Consider the following 17,676-nt stretch of genomic DNA (forward strand, 5'->3'; position numbering starts at 1 on the left):
TCATATAAAATATTACTATCAAATATTACCTATGCTAATTATAAATAAATTATTCAATAACATTTTCGTTCATAATTTGGTTAAATATGCAAAACAACAACAACAACAAGAAAGTCCGACACTTCCCACAACAATCTGCTAAAGTTTTCAGTATTTGCATGTAATACGTCATCTTGTCACATATTTTGCTGATGTGCACCACGGACTCTAGATGTCAATATACGCTGCGTGTGTGCACGCACAGTTCATATTCTAGACGGTTTAATCCAATATAGGTTTATGGACGTTTCGTGCCACTACCAGTTCGTGCCAATGATATTTGTGTTGAAAAGGGGTAGTCGTTTCGTCCCACTGATAATATATAGGCGTAATAGGTGTGAATAATGCCGTATAGGTGTGAATGATATTGCGGTGTGTGTAAATGTAGAAAATTACAACAATGTTGACAATTATGATTATAAATAACAAACAAATAAAATGATTTATCGTTAGTATACTAATATATGTAAATAGTGTATTATATGTGATAAACATAAAGCATAAAGTGTTGTTATTTTTTATAAATCATGTGTATGCGCTTGTAATAATAAAATAAAATGATTTATTGTTAGTATAAAAACATGTGTGCATAGTTCATTATGTTTAATAAATATAAAACATGAAATGCTGTTATTTTCTATGCTTCAATTGTATATATTATATACATAAATAATAATATATAACACGAATGAAAAATAATACAATTTTAAATAAAGTTGGTCTTTTTCTTTTAAGAAAAGCTTATGCTTTACTATCGACTCACAAACTTTTAATTAGCCGTATGTGTATTTACGTAATTAGCAAACAATTAATTACCGACTCGGGCCTTTAATTTACCGACACGGGCTTTTAATGGCCAATTAGTAACCAATTAGTAAACAACTCGCCGCTTTAATTATTATACAAACTGTGTAATTCATTGAAGGAGTAAATAAAGTCAGTTGAACACACAGTATATAATACCGCCAGACGGTACGAACGAACAACGACGTTTAAGGTATTTTTTTACATATATAGAATAATAAAGCAATATATCATTTTCAATTGATAGTTATAATTTAAATATTATCTTATAAAAACTAATATATCACATTTTCATTGGATAGTTATAATTTAAATATTATTAAATACAAACTAATATACATCATATAGTTCACAACATATTTCTTTTTTCCAGGATGGCATCGCAGAATCAACGGTCGAGCAGGGCGTCCCGACCTAGGATTTTACGTGCTCGTCCCCCTGTTGCGCCGTGAGGCAGAAACAGTGGATCTGACAATCCGCCTTGTGTCGGAGAACGCCCTGACTCGGATACACCGTAAAATTTTCAAAGAAGTGCACGGGCGGCTCTTCGAGATCTGGGAGAAGAACGAAGACGATGACATGACAACTACTCAACTGCTGAGAGCGACGTGCAGCCATATCATTGGGCTGGGACCGATCACAACCCAGGATGACATCCACGATGAGAACTTCTGAAATGCAATACATTGTATATATTATTTGTGTATGTGTATGATAGGATAGTATGCTGTTGTATTTGTGTTTCTATATTTGTGCACTTTTGTATTTGTGTATTAAAACAATGTTTGAATATATTTATGTTATCAATCTAGATATTGTTAAAATGAATGCATGCATTCACTTCTGATGTTGTTAATGTCAATTTATTGCAAATGTTTGTATATATTTATGTAATCTCTGCCAACACAAGATAATCCTAACAGATTGGGTATGATGCATTTTTTGTATGTATGTATGTTTGCATTCACTTCTGATGTTTTAATATATTTATGTAATGTATTGTTAATGTATTATATGAAGCATTTAAATTGACTCTTAAACAAACAATCTTGAAAAAAAAACATTGTTGTTTTCCCATTGAACAGATGTTACAATCAAAGGTGCGAAAGTTTCCTGTTATGATTTCACACCTATACGGTATTATTCACACCTATCCGCCTATGTATTATCAGTGGGACGAAACGTCCAATGCCCTCCTACACAAATATCAGTGGCACGAACTGGTAGTGGCACGAAACGTCCAGCACACACATTTTCTGAGAATCTGGAAAAAGTAAAAGTATTGTCTTTAAAATAAGTCAAATACATGAAATTTTCATTGAAAAATAGAAAATGTTGTGTTTACACTAGGGCAATCATCTGCCTCACTTTGCAATTTATACCGAAGTTTAATGAAAAGGACTAAAAAAATTGAATGGAATAGGGACACATTTGGATAATTTCAGTTGAAGTAAGATTTTTGCAATCATTCTATTTTTTCCTCATCTTGGTTGTGTCTGTATTTATTTTCAAGTGTAGTAATGGCAATGAAACAAAATACTCGGAGCAGGGTACCGCTCGGAGTGCATGCATGATATCGTCACAAGAGCCTCGTTTTTAAGGTTAACAACAGGGCTATAGATAACAAGCGTATTTGCGTAATGTAATTCCCATAAAAAAATGCGTCACAAAACACAATTCTTACCAACATCGGGCATATTTTTTAGACTGGTTATTTTCCGTACAAAAATGTACCAGATAGTTTATATGCCATCCTATGAAGTAAAGAAGGCAGTCTTTCCAGCGGTTATCAATCTTTGGGGTATTATTGTAATTATTCGTAGACCCGTCCGATTTCTACTTTCATTTTCAAGGTATTCAAGTTAAAATGACCCAAAAACGGGGTGCATCACTTTGAACAGCCATAACTTCATCAATTGTGCAGTGATTTTCACGAACTCGGTCTTTATTCAACGCAAAAATGAATAAACTTGATCAGAAATTCAGTGATTGTTTGTTGTTTTGTACAGGTACCTTTTTGAATTTCATTTGTATAAATAATATAGTAACCTTTGGAGATTTTTATTATATCATATATGTCGTTCCCTAAATTACCCAATTGAGTTAAAAAACCGGGGTTGCAAAACCCATTTAAGCTCAAAAGTAGTGGGTGACAATTTTTGCTAAAACTCTATTAAATTTACAAAAACCCTATTGTTGTCAAAAACAGGGGGTGAATTACCCAATATACCCCAAAAGTTATCTATAGCCCTGTAAAAAAATGATCTATATCAGGAAAAGCTTAATTTGAGGGAATGATAATTTAGCACTGAGGTGCCAGAAATAGCATGGAACCAAAAATTATCATAGTGAAATTATGGAAATACCAACTGGTAGTTATAGAACAGATCAGTTTAGCCTACAGAATCTCTAGGACGACCCTACAGACTATGTTTTGAAAACAAGAAACTGTAGATATATCTGTCAAAATCAATGCAGTTTTCCAGCAGAGTATGTCCTGTAAAATGAAAACAAAACATCCTCTTTTTTACAGGACCTTTAATAATTTCTCACGAACATGTCAGCTTTCCAAAACAACGTGCGACAAGTGCGTATTTCAGATAGGAATCTGGTCAAGATGACCTATACCTACAACAGCCTTGATAAATGACAACCAGACTTTTTCATGCCTGGAGTATGACATCCCAGATCATGACGGAACAGATGACGAAGATCATTACTATAAATTGTTATTGCGATTCTAAATACACATTACATTGTAAAACAATTAGACCATCATAGATGTGGACCTTACTTACCTGAATATTTCAGATGATAACAATACACATAAATAGACTAAGACTAGTCATTCCAGCCATGTTTGGTGGAGACTGATATATCAATGGTGATTATTTAAGTATTATGATCTATCTGACATACACTGGTGCACGCCCTGTTATAGTGTATTCCAAACTAATCCAAATACCTGCCACCAATCCAAGTATTACTTTTATGTTGAATAATTAATATGATCACTTATTAATTAGTTCAATAATCCAAATAAACATTTAATCCAAAATCTTCCACCTAAAGTATATCAATTTAAGGTTAAATGTTACACATGTTTACTTTCAGGGATCGGAGAAATGAACTACCCAGTTGTGATAGGAACCTTTGGGGCAGTGACTGCAGTGTTGTATTACTATGACCTTGTGTTCACAGTGTTTATGCTCTTTGCACATGCTGCCATTGCAACACTTGGGATTTATCTAGGAGTGAGCTGGGCTTTAGTCAGAGGAAAACAATATACACCTCCTCCCCTGCCTAAGGAGTTTCAACAGTCCCATGTTCGATTAATCCTGCAAAATATGATGGTAAATATATCTAGATTATTTTGATAGTGCTTAATTAAGGCGTCCTTACTACTAATAATGATAAAATATATAAAAATAATTAAAGCAATAATAATAATATTATTTAAGTGAAAATAGCAGTTGATGAATTAGATTTGTTGTTTTGCTGCTGATATATATTATGTTATAAAAATATTATATAAATGTTATATAAACAACCACAAGGTAAATAGCCCTTTATGACCAATATAAACAACCACAAGGTAACTAGCCCTTTATGACCAATGTAAACAACCACAAGGTAAATAGCCCTTTATGACATATAAACAACCACAAGGTAAAAAGCCCTTTATGACCAATATAAACAACCACAAGGTAAATAGCCCTTTATGACCAATAAAAACAACCACAAGGTAAATAGCCCTTTATGACCAAACTGTAATACTGATGAGCAGAGCTCTGGGGACAATGGCTTAATGCATGTACGTAAAGTATCGTCCCTGATAAGCTTGTGCAGTCCACACAGGCTAATAAGGGTCAACACTTACCTCTTTTATGGAGTTAATCGTCGAAAGGAATTCTCTTTACAACAAAAATCCAGATAAGGTCGAATGTTTTCCCTGCAAAGCTGGTGGGTACTGCACAGGTTAATCTGGGGCAGTATTTAGCCCTGGTTTCCCAGATCAATTCTCAAATGTATTAATGTGTAAATTTCAGGAAGTTAAGTCCTCACAATCCCCAGGTCCGAAAAAAGTTGTGATTTCTCGAAACATGGACCTTGCACTGCAGGAGGTTATAGATCTCCTACTGAGAGACTACATCCTGTCCTGGTACAAGGGGCTGTCCAAGGACCAGGCTTCGTTACTCTCATACCTTCAGTAAGTTGTGTGACATTATGACTGTGATGCAGTGTCATGTAAATAAAATTAATTGCCACAGTTATAATGTATTTGTCTCTGAAAATATCAGACATATTTTAACACACCATTGGACCATACTCATGGTTAGCTTTTGCAAAAGCCTTTTGTACTTTGCCTGTCTTGCTTAATCAACATGTAGCTTGTATAATATACTCTAAAGGCCAAATTTATTGTCCAGTCATCATGAAACTTGGTCAGAACAGTTGTCTGAATGAAATTACTCAAGTTCCAAATTGACATCTCCCCTGGAAGAAGATCGTCCGCCCATCACATGGCCAAGTGGTTCGAAAACCTAGACAAGCTAACACCAAAGTGGCGTATATTCCTATAGATTACGGGATATTTTGGAGGATTTTTATGGACTTTTTTCCTCGGCTATAACACTGATTAAAGTGTTTATATGTCATTTATGTATTATTCAAATTTGAAAACTATTGTTTTTTTAAATAACAGTAGCTGTATATAACCTATATTTTGTTAATTTAAACACGCTCTTAGACTCTTGCACTGGTACCAAAATCTCCCATATTTGTACGTGTAATGGTGGTATAAGTAATAAATAACACTTCTACAAGGATATTTACCGATGTCATTTAAGACGTGTACAAGTGATATCCATACTATTAAACATTTCTTATGGGACATTTATCAATCCTTATAATTGAAAATGCAAATCAGTTTTGTACTTTTCTGAAATAAAGTAACGTTTTTTAACGGGGATTTGGGGCAGTCTACATAATGAAGCTGCCAATGTCAGGCGCTTGCAAAGGTATCGACATCTGTCAAGTTTTCAGGTGTATTTGTGATACAAGTAATAAGTTACTCTTCTATTATGTCATTCATGGATATGTTTTATGAAAATAATAATATAACATTGTTTTCTCTTGTTTCTGACACAAAATAACGATTGATTACGGGGATTCCGTAAAGTTTCATAAGGAGGGTACCGAAATGCCCTGTTTTTTTACATAATAAAGTGACATTATTCATATTTAATATTTATAATAATGTAATTTATCAATCTTTGCAATGAAAAGTGCTAAAACACAATAAGTAAGGTCATTTTGGGAAATAAATTAACATTCTATGATGAGGCAATTCTACACATTGAAGCTTCCATTTGCACTTGTCAAGATCATGTTTTGGCTTTGGAAATGGTATACATGTTCATTGAATGCTTCTTTCTTATCGTTGTTGACACCAACTGTCTGAGTAACGAGAACCATGTTGACACAGTTTAACCATATTTCATTTACGTTTTTGTTCTGAAGAAAATAAAAGAAACTCTTTGAAAAAATGATAATCTAGGCAGTCTAGAAAATGGCAGCCAGGTCATTTACGACCGGACCACATGATTTATTGATCGCTGTTTGGTCTTTCGATATTTAGATAAGGATTTGATTGACAGTTGGCAAGATGTAAACTGAATCATATGGGGTTACAAACTGAAATAGATCTTGTCTATGGAAAAAGCTTTTAAACTCTATGGTTTTGGAAACTTGCATCCATCAATTTCTATAGACAATAACCAAAAATATGTCTTCATACTGATGTAACTGACATATATTACTTATGTTTATATCATATATCAAATTATGCAATAACCAACTAGGTTGAGTGTACTAGGACAGTTATCATATTCCTCAGTAAGGTTCATGTCTAAAATACTATTATAAATATCATATCATTTTGAAAGTCAGTTGTAATCGTCATCAGTTTGTTTGCTATGTTGTACATTATCAATTTATAACATTTTTAAGGACTGACATCTGGATTGTGATAGAAAACATCAGTGTTCGACTGGCCAAGATTGACACAGTGCAGTTTGTCACACAAGACATCGTCCAAAAGTTGAAAACACATTTCCAGGATGTCAGAGCCTCGTCAAAAAAGTTCAGTGATTTGAGTCTTAAATTCATTCCTTACTGTGATTTGAGTCTTAAATTCATTCCTTCCTGTGATTTGAGTCTTAAATTCATTCCTTACTGTGATTTGAGTCTTAAATTCATTCCTTACTGTGATTTGAGTCTTAAATTCATTCCTTACTGTGATTTGAGTCTTAAATTCATTCCTTACTGTGATTTGAGTCTTAAGTTTATTCCTTACTGTGATTTGAGTCTTTAGTTTATTCCTTTTTTGATTTTATTATGATTTTAAAAACTTTGACATTAAACTTAACAATATTAGTTTTTAGCTCCACTGGCCAAAGGCCAGCGGGGCTTATGTCATAGTCCTGTGTCCGTCGTGTGTGCGTGCGTCCGTGCGTGCGTGCGTGCGTTAACTTTTTCTTAAAACATCTCCTCTCCTAAACTACTGGTCCAATTCTGATGAAATTTCTCAGGAATGTTCCTGTGGTGAACCTCTTTCAAATTTGTTCAAATGATGCCCCTGGGGTCAAATTTGACTTTGCCCCTGGGGGTCAAAAAATTGAAAATTTGCTTATATAAGGCCTATTTTGTGCAAACTTTATAAATCTTCTTGTCAAGAACCATTGGGCCTAGGGCTACCAAACTTGTTATGTAGTGACATTTTATAGTCCTCTACCAAGTTTGTTCAAATTATGTCCCTGGGGTCAAATTTGACCAAGCCCCGGGGGGTCAAAAAATTGAAAATTTGCTTATATAAGGCCTATTTTGTGCAAACTTTATAAATCTTCTTGTCCATAACCGTATGGCGTAGGGCTACCAAATTTGGTATGTAGTGACATCTTATAGTCCTCTACCAAGTATGTTCAAATTATGCCCCGGGGTCAAATTTGACCCTGCCCCGGGGGGTTAAAAAATTGAATATTTGCTATATAAGGCCTATTTTGTGCAAACTTTAAAAATCTTCTTGTCCATAACCATTGGGCCTAGGGCTATCAAATTTGCTATGTAGTGACATCTTATAGTTTTCTACCAAGTTTGTTCAAACTATGCCCCTGGGGTCAAATTTGAACCTGCCCCGGGGGGTTAAAAAATTGAAAATTTGCTTTTATAAGGCCTATTTTGTGCAAACTTTAAAAATCTTCTTGTCTATAACCATTGGGCCTAGGGCTACGAAATTTTCTATGTAGTGACATCTTATAGTCTTCTACCAAGTTTGTTCAAATTATGCCCCTGGGGTCACATTTGACCCTGCCCCAGGGGTCAAAAAATTGAACATTTGCTTATATAAGGCCAATTTTGTGAAAACTTTAAAAATCTTCTTGTCCATAACCATTGGGCCAAGGGCTACCAAATTTGGTATGTAGTGACATCTTATTGTCCTCTACCAAGTTTGTTCAAATTAAGCCCCTGGGATCAAATTTGACCCTACCCCTGGGGGGTCAAAAAATTGAAAATTTGCTTATATAAGGCCTATTTTGTGAAAACTTTAAAAATCTTCTTGTCCATAACCATTGGGCCTAGGGCTACCAAATTTTGTATGTAGTGACATATAATAGTCCTCTACCAAGTTTGTTCAAATTATGCCCCTGGGGTCAAATTTGACCCCGCCCTGGGGGGTCAAAAAATCGAAAATTTGCTTATATAAGTCCTATTTTGTGCAAACTTTAAAAATCTTCTAGTCCATAACCGTATGGCATAGGGCTACCAAATTTGGTATGTAATGACATCTTTTAGTCCTCTACCAAGTTTGTTCAAATTAAGCCCCTGGGATCAAATTTGACCGTTCACCAGGGGTCACAAAATTGAACATATGCTTATATTGGGCCCATTTTGTGCAAACTATAAAAATCTTCTTGTCCATAACCATTGGGCCTATTTCTATCAAATTTGGTAGGTAGTGACATCTAATAGTTCTCTACTAAGTTTTTTTAAATTATGCCCCTGGGAACAAATTTGACCTTGCCCCAGGGGTCACAAAAATGAACATATGCTTAAATAAGGCCTATTTTGTGCAAACTTCAAACATCTTCTTGTTCTTAATTATAGAGCCTAGGGCTACTAAATTTGGTATGTTGTGATATCTAATAGTTCTCTACCAAATTTGTTCAAATTATTCCCCAGGGCTCAAATTTGACCCTGTCCCGGGAGGTCACAAAACTGAACATATGACGTTTACCAGGGGAGATTACTGCGGCCGTGTGGCTGTGACCAACAACAACAACAACATCTTGTAAACATGAGATAAAACCCTGTCATTTAGTGCCATTTTAGATCAGATGGTGACTGCTTACAAAGGAATTGAAGTAAGAACATGTGTTCTGAATGTTTTTCTAATAAACTGAAAAAAGTCGGGATTTATTTAAAAATATGTCGAAAGTGACCATATATCCGGATAAAAAAACTTCGGATGACATGTTTATTTAATGTCTTTTTTGTAGTGTTTAAACCAGTTTAATAATATCTTATTGATTTTAAAACACAACTTCCATGAACATAATTATTTCCATAAAAGTCAATATATGATTCTGCATTGTAAACTCAAACTTTGTATCCAAGAGAAGGTGTTGGAATTAATTAAGTGCAATGTTCTTAACTGTCTATATGCTGCTTTTTAATAACTAATGATTCATTGTTCCATTTGTGAATTGTGACTCATGAATTGTGGAGATATGATTGTCAATTGCTCAACGATCTATATAAATTTCTGATCATTTTATAATTTTCTTAATATAAGTTATGAATTGATCTTAGAAGTCATATGTATTACTTAATTAAATACATTTATAAATATAAGAAATAATCTTGAGATTATCATAATATTCTCAGGCCTGTTGGTCTAAGGGATGTGTGGGTTGTTAATTATATGTATGCCCCTTTTCGAAGAAGAGGGTGTTTATTGTTTTGCACATGTCGGTCCGTCCGTCATCCGTATGTCCGTCCACCAGATGGTTTCTGGATGATAACTCAAGAACGCTTAGGCCTAGGATCATGACACTTCAAAGGTACATTGATCATGACTCGCAGATGACCCCTGCTGATTTTGAAGTCACTAGGTCAAAGGTCAAGGTCACGGTGACCCGAAATAGTAAAATGTTTTCCGGATGATAACTCAAGAACGCTTATGCCTATGATCATGAAACTTGATAGGTACATTGATCATGACTCGCAGATGAACCCTATTGATTTTCAGGTCACTAGGTCATAGGTCAAGGTCACGGTGACCGGAAATAGTAAAATGGTTTCCTGATGGTAACTCAAGAACGTTTTATGCCGAGGATCATGAAACTTCATAGTTGCATTGATCATGATTCGCAGATGACCCCTATTGATTCTCAGGTGAAAGGTCAAGGTCACTGTGACCGGAAATAGTAAAATGTTTTCTGGATGATAACTCAAGAACGCTTATTCCTAGGATCATGAAACTTCATAGATACATTGATCATGACTCGCAGATTACCCCTATTGATTTTCAGGTCACTAGGTCAAAGGTCACGGTGACTCAACTTAGAAAAATGGTTTCCGGATTATAACTCAAGAACACTTACGCCTAGGATCATGAAACTTCATAGGTACATTTATCATGACTCGCAGATGACCCCTATTGACTTTCAGGTCACTTGGTCAAAGGTCAAGGTCACAGTGACTTCACAAAAAAAAAAGGTTTCCGGATGATAACTAAAGAAAGCTTACGCCTAGGATCATGAAACTTCATAGGTATATTAATCATGACTCACAGATGGACCCCTATTGATTTTCAGGTCACTAGGTCAAAGGTCAAGGTCACAGTGCCAAAAAATGTATTCACTCAATGGCTGCCACTGCAACTGACAGCCCATATGGGGGGGGCATGCATGTTTTACAAACAGCCCTTGTTTGAGATGATTCTTTACAAAGAAAGATGCTACTATTGTATTTGTTATAAATGTGTGAAAGGCTCTAAGAAGGAACCAGAGATAATTAACCCTTTACCAAACACCAACAGGATTTTACGGGTTTATAGCTGACGACTTTATAAAAAATTATGATAAAATGAGAAATTGCTCAAGATGAGCAATTTCTCCTTTTATCACAATTATTTCTACCCTACCTGATTATTTCCTTAATATTCCATTACAATTTAATTGTCGTCTGCAACCTTTTTCAAATTGGGAAAGTCCAAAATGTGTCGTTTGGTAAAGGGTTTTGGCATTTTGATTCCTACGGGTCTTGTGAATCTGTTTCAAATCAAATGCGTATATTTGATCTTCAGCATCTAAAAATATGTGAAATAGAAAGAACGACAATATCTTTTGGAGAGATAAATGTACCTACGTTATAAGCAATGGGACTGTGCTTCAAAGGAACAATTCCCGGGCTTTTTAGTCTGTTTAGTTAACACGGTAGTAACTTTTTCCATATATAAAAATGCTCACCCTTCCAACTTTAAGCGCCCAATGGGACGAGGGATAGACAGAGAAAGACACATGCTTGAGTACATTTCAACCCATGCGCATTGCGCGTTTTTTTCGCATAAAAAAACAGTGGAGCGATACAGGGCCATCATGGCCCTCTTGTTAATAATTTTATTTTGACACAAGTTGCGAAGATTGATACATTTAAAAATGAAAATATAAACAAAATAAAGTAAACTTTCCTGAAGAAAAATTTCAACGAGATGAAGGAATATTGAACAATATTTGAGACTTCACTTTTCACTGGTATGAAATAAGGTTTGAAAGATTAACATGATGTTTGATAATGTGCACAGTGGTTTAGCTTGGTTTTAATTCAGATGAGTCTTGTTTGAGTAAAATTTACTTATTGCTTGTGTCATCTAAAATGAGCCTGTGCAATGGACAGGCTAATCAGTGATGACACTTTCTGCTTTATGAAATGTTTTCAAATGTTCTAATATCATTCGTGAAGGTACTGCCCCAACACTAGCACACCATTCTCTCTTCATCCGTGGTTGAGGTCCAAGGAGGCTGAGCTGAACTATCTACGGAAGATGAGTGAGGCCTTGCTGGTGGTCGTACTCCCCAAGTATTACACCAAGTCCACCCCTATGAGACATCTCTTGAGTGAAGTCATGGCTACTACAGGTAAGTGAGGCCTTGCTGGTGGTCGTACTCCCCAAGTATTACACCAAGTCCACCCCTATGAGACATCTCTTGAGGGAAGTAATGGATACAACAGGTAAGTGAGGCCTTGCTGGTGGTCGTACTCCCCAAGTATTACACCAAGTCCACACCTATGAGACATCTCTTGAGGGAAGTCATGGCTACAACAGGTAAGTGAGGCCTTGCTGGTGGTCGTACTCCCCAAGTATTACACCAAGTCCACACCTATGAGACATCTCTTGAGGGAAGTCGTGGCTACAACAGGTATGCTTTCACATGTTCTTCAACCATATTGCATCGTAGTTTTTCTAATGCATAAAAGTTGATATTATGATTTAATATTGTAGATTCTTTTCTGTACAAAAAAATTACAAATATTGTTAGTAAATATTTATTTATTGTGATATTTAGTGCAATTATTGAATGAAACTAAAAAATGGTATTAATTCGTCTAGATAATTTTTGCATCAAAGCTTTTAAACTTGGGGCTGACAATATATAAATATGTTATATTATTTTTCTATGTGAATGTATCTTTTTCAAAAGCATATATATTGAATTATTTAACTGTGAATTGTTCAAGTATTACATTTTAATACTCTTTGCAATTAAGAGCCACCTCATATTGTTCTGGCATTCTCACATTAAGCCATGCTAGTATATACTGTACTATGCTAGTATATACTGTACTGTATACAATGTCATATATTGTTAACGTATACAATGTCATGTATTGTTAACGCATGTTAATTTGTTTTTTCTGTTCATATCATGTGACGATAAGCTGTAAATGCTTAAGTTGTAAATAAACATTATGTTCATTCTGTATTCTGTTCTGATATTTAGTAACATAATTATTAATTTGAAATTCATAATTAAATTTAAATTCATTATGTGTTTAAAATTTCAAATGTCTGTGATAGAGCTATTTTGTTATTCAATGCTTGTATGTTTAATTTTGAGGTATTTAAAAGGTTGAAGGTTAAATTAGACAGTTAAAATTAGTATTAGCATGTTGTTCACATTTCAGTATTGAGCCCAACAATTGAGCTGATATGTGACCCGGACTACATTAATATGACCCTATTGTCCTACATTGAGTATCGAGAGAAACTGTCAGAAGCCACTCGCATTAACTACACATATGCAGCGACATACGAAGATTTTGTGAAAATGATAGAAAAATGCCAGGATATTGAGCATTTGAAGCAGCTTCGGTAAATATTGGTTTTGCATTACTACTTTTAATTGGAATCTTTTTGAAACAATACATATAGAGCTATGTATGCAACTAGACGCTACCTGATATCAAAGACTATTACCTTACGAAAATTTGACTTGTTATCTTACGATTGTCTTTAAAAAAATGTTTAATACCATACTTGTTAAATCTGTATACTTGAAGTGAACACTTTATGTGCTGTCGGTTGAGCTGTCTTAAAACCAGTGACCTGATAGTTCTGACCTTTGTCTTTAGTCTGTAGGAATCACCAAATGTGTATGCCCCCGGGTAGCAGTTGAACTGTCCGTCAGTCTGTTCATCTGTCTGTCCGTCCGAAAACTTTAACATTGCCCATAACTTTTGCACTATTGAAGATAGCAACTTGATATTTGGCATGCATGTGTATCTTATGGAGCTGCACATTTTGAGTGTTGAACGGTCAAGGTAAACATTCAAGGTCAAAGGTCAAATATATGGCTTCAAAGCGGCGCAGTAGGGGGCATTGTGTTTCTGACAAACACACCTCTTGTTTTTAAAGCTTCAGTATATGTATCAAATCTAGTTCTCAGTCCAATTTTTTAAACTTTAAATGTATGGTAATCACTTACAAATGATGTTTTGAAAGTATGTGTACCAGCAATTTGACTGAATGTTTTTGTTTAAGCCTCGCTCTAACAAAACATGACTTAATGCATGTGCATTATGTGTCATCCCAGATTATTCTGTGCACCCCGCAGATGCTTATCAGGGACCACACTCTCCACCTCATCTGGTTTTTTTAGTTTTGAAGAAGATTTGTTTGAAATAAAAATTCCATAAAAGAGGAAATTGTCATCCCTGATTAGGATTGCACAGGGTAATCTGGGAAGCTCATGTATTTAGCCATGTTTACCAGAACGTGGGTTGTTGAATTTCTCCAAGGTTCAACATTATGACAGAGATCATGCAGGCTACCACTATTGACAAGCTGAAGAGATCCCAGAGTGCAACTGGAGCCGGTGAGTACCTATAGATGTGTGGAAAACATAATTGACTCCAGAATAATATTTATGAAACAAAACTTGTGAAAGTACTTGAAAAATACTTTAAATTTGTTGCAATAATTGGAATGATTTTCTTGTTTAAGACAAGTTGTTTGCATAGTTTTCCTAAACGTGGAATAAATATTGATTACTATTAGTGCCTTTAAAAGTAGAGGATAAGAACAAGAATTGCTCTCCTGATAGTCTCTCAAGTTTCATTGTTTTAAAGACTATGATCTGAACTGTGGATTAATTGTTTTTTAATTGTATTTCTTAATCCCCCACAATACAAATTAGGTTAGTTTCATTGTCTCATAAGTTGTCAGGTTAGGTCCTGATCATACTGCACCAATATGCAGGCTGGTCCAGAGCTATGCTGGCAGCATATCAAATCACTTGGACCCTTTTTCACATGATGTGGCTCAATATCTAGTTATAATTTAATGGAAAAAATGGTTTTAAATTTCAGAAAAGCCTGGCTCGCCCAAGAGTTCTCGCAGTACTGATAAAGGGGAACTGTTGAAGAAAAGAAATCTAAAGCGATACATCAATCAGGTCTTTATTGAGAAGCATAAGCATTTATGTGATACAACAATGTTGTCATTTCTTTGCAAATAGGTCTGACAAAGAGTTAGGAATTTTGAGTTTCCAAGCAAAAAGAAAGTTGTAGTATAAAATTCAGTCTAAATATAATAATTATTTTGATTACTGAGAATTCCTATTACACATAATCTTTGGTTTTCATTGGTTGAATATAGAGGATTAAAATTAAGCCTTCATATTCAGGCTTGTCTCTCAGTTCCATATAGATAGCTTGTAACATTGGTGTACATTCAAGTCAGCAAAGCTTGCTCAACAACTCTGCTCTCTATCAATCACTGAGGCATCAGTTTCGATTGCGGCCCTTTTCTTGCAGCTTCAGGTGGCCAAGACGCGGTGTGAGAAGCGTATTTGCAGCCTGGGAGGGCCGGCTTACAAGTCGTATACCAGCAGCACTGACGTTGGAGCACAGCTGGAAGGGCTGCCAGGACAGAAAGTGAGTTTCCTGGCTTGGATGCACTAGGCTCCTATGGAATATATGAGCCTTGTTCTGGGAAAACAGGACTTAATGCATGTACGTAAAGTGTTGTCCCAGATTAGCCTGTGCAGTTTATACAGGCTTATCAGGGATGACACTTACCACTTTTATAATATTTTTTGTTTAAAGGAAGTCTCTTCTTAGATAAAATCCAGTTTAGGTGGAAAGTGTCATACAAGATTACCCTGTGCAGACAGAACAGGCTAATATTGGACAACACTTTAGGCACATGCAATAAGCCAGGCTAATATTGGACAACACTTTAGGCACATGCAATAACAGGATAATATTGGACAACACTTTAGGCACATGCAATAAGCCCACAGGCTAATATTGGACAACACTTTAGGCACATGCAATAAGCCCACAGGCTAATATTAGACAACACTTTAGGCACATGCAATAAGCCCACAGGCTAATATTGGACAACACTTTAGGCACATGCAATAAGCCCTTAGGCTAATATTGGACAAAACTTTAGGCACATGCAATAAGCCCACAGGCTAATATTGGACAACACTTTAGGCACATGCAATAAGCCCACAGGCTAATATTGGACAACACTTTAGGCACATGCAATAAGCCCTCAGGCTAATATTGGACAAAACTGTAGGCACATGCAATAAGCACACAGGCTAATATTAGACAACACTTAAGGCACATGCAATAAGCCCTCAGGCTAATATTGGACAACACTTTAGGCACATGCAATAAGCCCTCAGGCTAATATTGGACAAAACTTTAGGCACATGCAATAAGCCCTCAGGCTAATATTGGACAACACTTTAGGCACATGCAATAAGCTCACAGGCTAATATTGGACAAAACTTTAGGCACATGCAATAAGCCCACAGGCTAATATTGGACAAAACTTTAGGCACATGCAATAAGCCCACAGGCTAATATTGGACAACACTTTAGGCACATGCAATAAGCCCACAGGCTAATATTGGACAACACTTTAGGCACATGCAATAAGCCCTCAGGCTAATATTGGACAAAACTTTAGGCACATGCAATAAGCCCACAGGCTAATATTAGACAACACTTTAGGCACATGCAATAAGCCCTCAGGCTAATATTGGACAAAACTTTAGGCACATGCAATAAGCCCACAGGCTAATATTGGACAACACTTTAGGCACATGCAATAAGCCAGGCTAATATTGGACAACACTTTAGGCACATGCAATAAGCCCACAGGCTAATGCTAGACAACACTTTAGGCACATGCAATAAGCCCTCAGGCTAATATTGGACAAAACTTTAGGCACATGCAATAAGCCCACAGGCTAATATTGGACAACACTTTAGGCACATGCAATAAGCCAGGCTAATATTGGACAACACTTTAGGCACATGCAATAAGCCCACAGGCTAATATTAGACAACACTTTAGGCACATGCAATAAGCCCACAGGCTAATATTAGACAACACTTTAGGCACATGCAATAAGCCCTCAGGCTAATATTGGACAACACTTTAGGCACATGCAATAAGCCCACAGGCTAATATTGGACAACACTTTAGGCACATGCAATAAGCCCACAGGCTAATATTGGACAACACTTTAGGCACATTCAATAAGCCCTCATGCTAATATTGGACAACACTTTAGGCACATGCAATAAGCCCACAGGCTAATATTAGACAACACTTTAGGCACATGCAATAAGCCCACAGGCTAATATTAGACAACACTTTAGGCACATGCAATAAGCCCACAGGCTAATATTGGACAACACTTTAGGCACATGCAATAAGCCCACAGGCTAATATTGGACAACACTTTAGGCACATGCAATAAGCCCACAGGCTAATATTGGACAACACTTTAGGCACATGCAATAAGCCCTCAGGCTAATATTGGACAACACTTTAGGCACATGCAATAAGCCCACAGGCTAATATTAGACAACACTTTAGGCACATGCAATAAGCCCACAGGCTAATATTAGACAACACTTTAGGCACATGCAATAAGCCCTCAGGCTAATATTGGACAACACTTTAGGCACATGCAATAAGCCCACAGGCTAATATTGGACAACACTTTAGGCACATGCAATAAGCCCACAGGCTAATATTAGACAACACTTTAGGCACATGCAATAAGCCCTCAGGCTAATATTGGACAACACTTTAGGCACATGCAATAAGCCCACAGGCTAATATTAGACAACACTTTAGGCACATGCAATAAGCCCTCAGGCTAATATTGGACAAAACTTTAGGCACATGCAATAAGCCCTCAGGCTAATATTGGACAACACTTTAGGCACATGCAATAA

General features: G+C 36.0%; 1 protein-coding gene across 8 annotated transcripts in view; it reads left to right on the plus strand.

Moving 5' to 3' along the window:
- Window positions 1–73: 73 nt before the first annotated feature.
- Window positions 74–17,676, plus strand: part of LOC127876759 (sorting nexin-25-like) — a 50,016-nt gene continuing 32,413 nt past the window's right edge. The window contains exons 1-10 of one of the 8 annotated variants that reach the window (XM_052422215.1): window positions 74–275; window positions 2,194–2,293; window positions 3,958–4,196; window positions 4,893–5,053; window positions 6,856–6,987; window positions 11,869–12,044; window positions 13,093–13,279; window positions 14,206–14,282; window positions 14,776–14,861; window positions 15,223–15,342. In XM_052422215.1, the coding sequence (XP_052278175.1) occupies window positions 3,969–4,196; window positions 4,893–5,053; window positions 6,856–6,987; window positions 11,869–12,044; window positions 13,093–13,279; window positions 14,206–14,282; window positions 14,776–14,861; window positions 15,223–15,342 (1,167 nt within the window). In that variant the 5' untranslated portion in view covers window positions 74–275; window positions 2,194–2,293; window positions 3,958–3,968. Of the gene's footprint in view, window positions 276–2,172; window positions 2,294–3,957; window positions 4,197–4,892; window positions 5,054–6,855; window positions 6,988–11,868; window positions 12,045–13,092; window positions 13,280–14,205; window positions 14,283–14,775; window positions 14,862–15,222; window positions 15,343–17,676 lie in introns of all 8 variants that reach the window. The other 7 variants (XM_052422208.1, XM_052422209.1, XM_052422210.1 and 4 more) reach the window with 7 other exon arrangements.

The sequence above is a fragment of the Dreissena polymorpha genome, chromosome 4, assembly GCF_020536995.1.
Source record: "Dreissena polymorpha isolate Duluth1 chromosome 4, UMN_Dpol_1.0, whole genome shotgun sequence".
In the NCBI taxonomy this organism is placed as follows: domain Eukaryota; kingdom Metazoa; phylum Mollusca; class Bivalvia; order Myida; family Dreissenidae; genus Dreissena; species Dreissena polymorpha.